General features: G+C 35.8%; 1 protein-coding gene across 2 annotated transcripts in view; it reads right to left on the bottom strand.

The window, feature by feature from the left end:
* LOC112049641 (serine/threonine-protein kinase par-1) overlaps nucleotides 1–8,071 on the bottom strand; it is a 30,129-nt gene extending 22,058 nt beyond the window's left edge. The window contains exon 1 of one of the 2 annotated variants that reach the window (XM_052883220.1): nucleotides 7,543–8,056. In XM_052883220.1, the coding sequence (XP_052739180.1) occupies nucleotides 7,543–7,692 (150 nt within the window). In that variant the 5' untranslated portion in view covers nucleotides 7,693–8,056. Of the gene's footprint in view, nucleotides 1–7,542 lie in introns of both variants that reach the window. The other variant, XM_052883219.1, reaches the window with a different exon arrangement.
* Between the last annotated feature and the right edge of the window lie 844 nt (nucleotides 8,072–8,915).

Here is an 8,915-nt window from a genome sequence, read left to right on the forward strand (position 1 = left end):
ACTGCATGTAGCGACAACATGCTACGGCCGGCTTATTTAGCTCAGCGGTCATATTAAAAACGTATTATATTATTAACTGCAATGATCATCATATCATCATCAGGATATTGTAACGCCCACGCCCACCACGATGCTCTGATGCAGGTTGATGGGTTTAACTACCTATTAATTACTCTTGTAACTGATTCTGAACAACATCCGATGGTATTTGGTGTACTCTCTGAGGCACGAGGGAGAGGTGAGACGCACCACCAACTTCCCAACTCAACTTCAAAAACTTTTAGTATTTCTTGGAATACAGTAAAATCTTTAATTTTTACCCAACGGGGAGTAACAAAGATCGTTGACCATACAGCCTGAGTTTTAGTTAATTCTTTGAAGACTTATGATTGGTTTGTTTATTCGTTTTCTTGTTTGTTAAGTTTGTTGGTAACAGAAAAACTATACAGCTTCAAATGTTACTTCGCCGCTTTGGTACACCGGCGGACTTTTTAAACAAGAAGACTGATAAAAATTTTGTTTTCTTCAAGAAACACAATTTTATAAGCCAAATGTTTAACCGGATCCTTATTTATACACCATAATATTTTCATCTTCAATTATTATAATAGGGGATTTTTGGCTGGTGGGCATTCTCCTTTACTTTTTATTGTTAACTCTTGACATAATACTCATACACTAGTGTTCCGTGTGTACTCAGTACTCAGTGTATATTTGTATGTCTGTAGTAATGTAATGCTATAACAGATCGGCCGATTTGGATTTTTTTATTAAAAAGCTGATATTCGACTTTTACAGCGATGTATCGTGATTGGATAATCCAATTTGAAGATATCAGCGAATTTCACACAACATAGATAAAGAGCTGAAGCTAACGCTTCAATGAATGTTTTCCATTTAATGAAACGAATTTCAGACAAAAAGCGCCTTTCTAGCTTGGCTTTAAAAAAAATATTTTGTTTTTTATTGAAATTTTTCAGTAAACTAAGGGTGAAAAGGAAACCAATGTAATGAAAAACTCCGCGACAAACAACATGAAAAAGTAGCAACACGCAAGTCCACAAAGTCAAAGTTTGCTCCATTGTTGGAGTTTTGCTCCGCCACAAAGAGAAGCACGAGTTTGTCGTTAACTGCTGTGTACTGGTCAACGATACTTACGGCCCAACGCAAACTCGCTGGTATATATGTATATACTAGGTTTAAATCCCTTCACATTTTAGTGACGAAACTTGTGTTTAATTTGTCATTAACACAAGGTTCACTAAATGGAGGGGAAAGGAGGACAAAAACAAACGTTCTACACTGGTCCAACGAAACCATGCACTGAAGGTTTCACGAATCGTCAATAAGGAAAAAGTAGCATTTTTTCAGCATTTTTTACTCGTAGCGCTCGATTGGAAGGGAAAGAGGAATATTAGTCACATTTAAAATGCGTAATATTAAAAGAAAATGAGTGTGAAACTCTTGCAAAAAGAAGAGTCAATCAATTCACGTGGGTTTTTTAGCAATGAGCTCAAAGATTTTATATTATTAGACATTTCAGTAGCGCGTAGAAACTGAGGCGAGGAACAAAGTGGCTAATTGTTGCCTAGTAAACAATGAAAGTTATTAAACAAATAATACGTAAATATTGTCTTTGTCGAATGTGTGTTCAGCCAACTAGTGGTCGAGGCTTGCAACTACACCCCTATCCGCCGATTGTAAATGTGGGCGCCCGAAAAACGTCCTTTCCGATACTGACGACAACATAAAGACGCTTCACAGGCAACACAAACTTTGTGACCCTCAATAACTCATCGGCAAGATCGAACGGTGGTTCGATCCCCGCCCTGTTGGTCTATTATCGTACCCACTCCTAATACAGTCTTTCCCGACTAGTTGGAGGGGAATGGGAATATTGGTCATATTTAAAAATATGGCAAATATTCTTTTGTAAAGAAAAAAAAAAAAGTTCACACACACAGCGTCTTCCCCGGAGAAGACAAAGTCCTCCATTTTACAACGTCATCCGGTCGTGGGCTGCATCCACGGTCACGGAGGCGTTGGGACTGATCTCAATAGGCCCTCTAATCCGAGGTCCGAGTCTTAGAGGAGACGCCCTTAGAGAGCCGTTACGCCAGTCTCTTCTGCTTTAACCTTCGAGCCCCATCTGGCAATGCTTCTGAAAACCGCCGCTGTGGTCCCATTAAAGAGTCTGTACGGCACTTACACAATCATGGCGAAACTAAGAGTTCTTTGTTGACAACGGAACCCTAAAAACGATTTAAAACTGAAACTCGTGGGTAGACGACGCCGCGGACATCAACTAGTTGTGAAATAAAAGCAAAACTGAAACCCAATAATATAATCTCTCAGCTAAGTGGCCGCCAAAACAAACAAAAAATATTATTACTTACCCAAATAATATTGTTTGTTTTCGTTTCATTTACTTTATAGCCGTCACTCAATTTAATATTACATTATATATTTTTCATATCGAGGACCGTTTATTTGCTCAAGATTCTTATAACTCACTGAGCCATCAGAACTCATAAATTATATCAAATTATTTTTACAAGTTATTATGTTATAAGCACAAAGAACTATACTAATAGCATTAACAACTGAGTCTTAGGGCCATAAATCATTTCTCTATATCTATCTCGCTTGCACTTATGGGTCTTATGGAGCCGTCTATACTAATAGCATTAACAACTGAGTCTTAGGGCCATAAATCATTTCTCTATATCTATCTCGCTTGCACTTATGGGTCTTATGGAGCCGTCTAGTGAAGGGTGTAACAATGAAAGACATATTATCGATAAGTAAAGTTTATTATCGTATCTTGTTCACAAAATTAAAAAAATTAACAATATTTGATTTAATATAATACATATTTCATATTATATAATTATTAACTAAATAAAATTAATCTTCATCTGAGTCTTCATCATCAGAATCTTCGTCTTCTGCCAAATTTATTATATATTAGTATCCATAGTGCGCAACGAGTAACACATGAATGTATTTATTTAATTGCAGTAAACACATTTATAGCAAAAAAAATACGCAATGCAATTACATTAGAAACCGACCAATCAGAATCGTCCAAATCATTATTGACTCATCATTAGCACGTGCGCAGGTAGCCGTTTATCGATAATTAGGGTGCGCAGGTAGGCGCGCTGCACATTCCTATCTTTTTTGACTTTTATGACCGGACGACTCAGATGATAATGCGCATACTATAGTGAAGGGTGTAACAATGAAAGACATATTATCGATAAGTAAAGTTTATTATCGTATCTTGTTCACAAAATTAAAAAAATTAACAATATTTGATTTAATATAATACATATTTCATATTATATAATTATTAACTAAATAAAATTAATCTTCATCTGAGTCTTCATCATCAGAATCTTCGTCTTCTGCCAAATTTATTATATATTAGTATCCATAGTGCGCAACGAGTAACACATGAATGTATTTATTTAATTGCAGTAAACACATTTATAGCAAAAAAAATACGCAATGCAATTACATTAGAAACCGACCAATCAGAATCGTCCAAATCATTATTGACTCATCATTAGCACGTGCGCAGGTAGCCGTTTATCGATAATTAGGGTGCGCAGGTAGGCGCGCTGCACATTCCTATCTTTTTTGACTTTTATGACCGGACGACTCAGATGATAATGCGCATACTATAATCTACTTATTATAGCGAACGCCTGCTACTTCGTCCGTGGAATTCAGTTTTTCACAATTCCCGCGGGAACCAAGGATATTTCGGGGATGAAAAGAGCCTATGTGTTAAACCAGAGTAAAATCTATTTTCATTCCAAATTTCAGCCAAATTGCGTAGCCGTAGCGCAAAGGAGGAACAAACCAAACCTACACACAAACTTCCGCTTCTATAATATTAGTGTGATGAGTACCTAGCGGTTTGCAGGGAGCCACTGGATGTTCGCGGCTCAAGACTGTTTTGTTTGGAAGTCCATGCAAGAGGCCTACGTCCAGCAGTGGACGTCCATCGGCTGTTAATGATGATGATGATGATGATGATGATGATGATGATGATGATGATGATGATGATGATGATGATGATGATGATGATGATGATGATGAGTACCTAGTATCATATTAATCTGTGGAATGTACTTATCTTTGACTAGACATAGTAATAGTTGTCCGTGTGAAAGAAGTTTCATTTTTTATACAAACTTTATTTATTTTATAGTGATGGGGTAAAAATTTTAAAATACATATTTCCTTTCCCTTCTTTCCTTCCTTCCTTCTCCTTTGTTTTACCACTTTTAACCTGTTGTTGTATTCTATAAACTAGCTAACTAACTTCATAGATGAGTTTAGCTAATGAAAGCAGAAATTGCATGTATTTTAATAATTCAATAGATATTCAGAGGGCATTCTCCAAATTAATTTTAATATTGATATAACATACTTGGTATATAATGATATTTGATACTTTATTTTATTAAATCAACATAATAATTATGTATGTGTAAAATGTAAGAAAAATTAAAGAATTATGTCCATGATTTTTCAAAATTTCTGATTTAATGCCTCCAAATTAAATTTAAAAAAAACCTACTACTTACCTAGCTACCTAGTTAGGTAGCTAGGTAAGTAGTAGGTACTTTTTTTCTGAGAATGTAATTAATAAAGACTGTTATTTTTTAATTATTCATTAATCACTATCTTTCTTAATTAACTTGCTTTATCTTTTTTTGGAAATTACACTACTTAACAGAATTTTATTACAAACTAGCGGATCCAATCAAGCTTCGGTTTGACTTATATGCACTTCTCTATCTCTACTCCTACCCTACCCCCACTCAACCCTACCCTATAGGGCTTAGGGGTTTGAAAAATGCTGAAAAAAGTTTCAATTTGACAGCCAAATAGTGTGTACCTGCACGCATGCATGTAGCTACACACACAAAATTAATAACTAAACAGATAATCCAAAAAAATTAACTTTTTTTTAAGTATTGTATTTTTAAGATTATTGTAAAAATTCTATTTGGATATTTTATTGTTTTTATTGTAACTGTACCTATGCATATGTACGTAGGGAAGTCACTGGCCCTTAAGACACAGGCTTACCTAGTTTAAGGGTCAGGACGTCATTGCAATTTGTGTTCTGAGTTTTTTCAAAAAATTTCTTATTCTTATTCTTATATAAAAAATAAAAATCATAGAATATATCAATATATTCTATGATATAAATGTATTAGTTTGAAGTTATTTTGTAGTTAGGTATTGTGATTGAGATTGATGTAAAATTATTACAATTATATTCTATTACTAGTAGTTCCTGGGATTAGCGCATTCAATCAAACAAACAAACAAACCAACTCTTCAGCTTTATAATATTAGTATGGATTTTCTAAATTATAATGTAAATTTAGGAGCATATTCTTAGCCAGGTCAACAAAATTATGGTGCGACAGAGATTGATCCTATTCTACATAACACTAAAACATAATATGTTCTATTAACAGATGCCAGCAATTTTGTGTGAATGAAACTTTCAAATTGTCTTGGCACTTTAAACATTATTGGCTAATGAAATAAGTTTGTGACACATTGGTTGGATGGGTTATGTGTACAGCAAGCAGAAGTATTTTGTGTTAGTGCACAGATTAATCAATAATATACAGATGGAGCATACAGAACACAACACAATAGTGTCATAGCCTCTACAAAATTAAAAAAATAATACATTCTCAAGTCAGTACGACACAAACTGACCCATCAGTAATTTTCATGTTATTCAAGAAAAATTATGTCTTATGTTTTTAAATATTTTAAAAACTGTTCATGAAAACTAAAGAAATAAGATGGAGTATTTTTTTATTGGTAATTATTGATTATCATATTAATTTACATAATTATTGTTGTTAGTGTTACATTTTGAAACACAAATTATGAAAAAAGTTTGTATATGCGGATGTCAAGGAGACGTATGACACTTGTTTTTTTTATGGGTATATACTCTGTGTGTATGATAGCAGAAGCCAGCAATTTTGTGTGAATGCTACTTTTAAATGTTCTTTACATTATTGCCTAATGAAATAAGTTTGTGGCACATTAGTTGGAAGGGTTTTGTGTACACCAAGCAACAACATTTAGTGTTTTGCGTAATTACATAGATTTTACAATGACTATGTTTAATTCAATTGAAAATAGCAATATGGCACATGCCACAGCCAGTCAACAACTGGCCCGTGTGTACACAAATACAATTAACACTGTACGCTGGACCAATAATGATCTAGCTAAAAATATAAACAAACAAACAAGTGACAAATATTCCAATTTTAAAATATCTTCAATTTTTGTCAAACTATGACATTAATAGAATTAAATGCGGATGTATTCTAGATTATTTTCAAATTGCCAGGCAAAATAACTAGACATTAGTTTTCTACTAAGAAACTGGATATGAAATGGCTTGCTGTAACTCGTGCAGAAACCCTATTCAAGGATTTTATACCCAAGAATACTCATATGTGATAAAATTAGTTCCATTTGAATGTTTACTGTACAACTCAGCTTTTGTCATTTGTTCAGTTAACTAACATACTCTAGGAGTAATCAGGTAAGAAAACACATTTCTCTTCCATACTGTATTGTAAAGTATCCTGTTTGTTTATTTGTAAACAGAGAACAGCTGGAACTCTAAACTGATTTTACAACATAAAAGTCTTTACATTCAAATTTTGTTTATCAGAAATATATGTTTTAGGTTATTTAAACAAAACCTGTTACTTAGTACAAAGTAGATATAGTCTGAACAGTTTCAAAGCAGCATTATTGCAATAGTTTAGAACACAAATTATTCTATCACAGTACACTCTGTATAGCAGTGTTCCCATGGTATCATGAAGAGAAAGCAGGAAACAATAAGATTCTTATAAGAAATAGCGAGCGCTTCCCATGTTGGAAGTGCGCAAATTGTTCGACTTAACTACGAGAAGAAACCATAATTGAGTGGAGCGCATCAAATGAGATTCCCAATTGAAAATAATTGTCGCAAAATCGTTTTGGAGGTCACGCCGCCCTCCGTCCCGCAGGATCGACGGGATTGGAGGAAGCTGCGAACTTTGTGGGGAAAAAGTTTTGAAAATTGACGAACATAGAATTTTTTGAAGTTTGATATTATGCGACCGATTTCAGAAGTGCATACGATGTGTGGCTCTATATAGTAAACAATGCACGTCTGACAGGGTCGGGTTGCAGTTTTATTTTTTTACACGAAACACGTTTTCGTCCCATCAGTCACCAGTCGAGTGGTCACAATCAGTCGGATACCAAAGGGAACGAGTTCTCGATGCTACACGGCTAACCTGAGCGCGGTCGCGAGTCGCATCGTGACACTAATGGAAAAAAACCAATTCACAACACATACACAACACATCACTCCGCGGACGACTCTACTCGATAGCGACTGGTACAGCACGTTCAAGAAACGCATTACCATATCAAACGAACACAACTCACTGGAATACGCGACGAAACGAGATAGGTACCCACCTTACTCTTAGTAATAACATGTGTCGCTAGCTTTACTACTGCGAAGTTGCCCGTGCCGATCGTCTTCTCCAGCTCGTAGTTGCCGACGCACACGAGGTGGTCTATCGGGAAGTGTTTCGTCTTGTGCATCGGCTTTATGTTGCTGGCCATTGTAGACAACGCGGCCCGTCTACCGCGACGCGCACTCCCCGACGGACTTCAGGCTACTGCGGTTAGTTCGACGTCCTGGCGCGGCGGCGCTGCCTGCGCTCACGTCATTCCGCTCGGGAAGTACAACTGCGGCGTTTGACATTTCATTAATAAAAACAAACGCACTGTACGTTGACTTTTACTGAGCAAGGTCAAATCGAGTACAATACTACTAGTTTATCAGTAGTTATGTTTTAACGCTCGTGACATTCTCCGGATGATAACGGTGGACAATCTTATCACTGATTTGTTATCAAATTGTAAAGATCGAGTTGAACATCGCTCGCACATTAAAAACGACGCGATTCACAAGATTTGCGTGATTATCCCCGTCTTTCTCGTTTCGCCTTGTTATTAATCAGAGGGAGGGAGAAAGTGCTATATAGGGAGTCTGCGTGACGTCAGGAGGTAGTTTTACGTCACAGGCGGCAATTTCAAACAAGTACACAGTACGTCAGACAAAGGTATCGATTTTTCGTCTGTACCAAAATTTAAAGCTACACCGCGGTATGTAGTTTGTAGGAATCACATGTTTCGAGTTTTTAAATAATTGACAACTTTTACATGAAAGCCGAGCTAAAGGTGGATAGACTGGATACGAAGGACTCGGGCAGTCCAAGCCAGGTGTAGCTTTGTCCACTAACCTACATTAAGTATATAAGTTAGCCTTGAAACCTTTGTACCTTTTTATTTCAAATTCAAATGACCTCTAAAATCCTCTTCATGTAATCATGTCATAAGTTTCAGATAATTATAAGTACAATAAAAATAGGTACTATAGATAGGCACCTACATAAGGATAAATTCCCGATTCAGGATTAAATTCATGAATAGATCGGGTCCCTGCATTCATATTCAGCATTTCGGCAATTCAGCAATAAATGGAGTGGGTAAGGGTTTAATATCTACCTACCCATTATTTCACGTTCATTCATTGAACAAAGTTTTGTATTGATTTCAACACTTACTAGAACAGCGCCATCTATCATAATGTGCTATTAAGACCAGGTTATTACACAAGGTCTTGAGGCAGAGGCAACCGTTGTTTATTCACTTGACAATAGATGCCATTTTCAGGATTTAACCATGTATTATAATTTAATGCAACTGGCAACACAAGTTGCGTTCACAGGCAACACAAACTAATTCAAAATAATTTTTTCGATAACTTTTGTCACCGAGGT

The sequence above is a fragment of the Bicyclus anynana genome, chromosome 8 (assembly GCF_947172395.1).
Source record: "Bicyclus anynana chromosome 8, ilBicAnyn1.1, whole genome shotgun sequence".
NCBI lineage: Eukaryota > Metazoa > Arthropoda > Insecta > Lepidoptera > Nymphalidae > Bicyclus > Bicyclus anynana.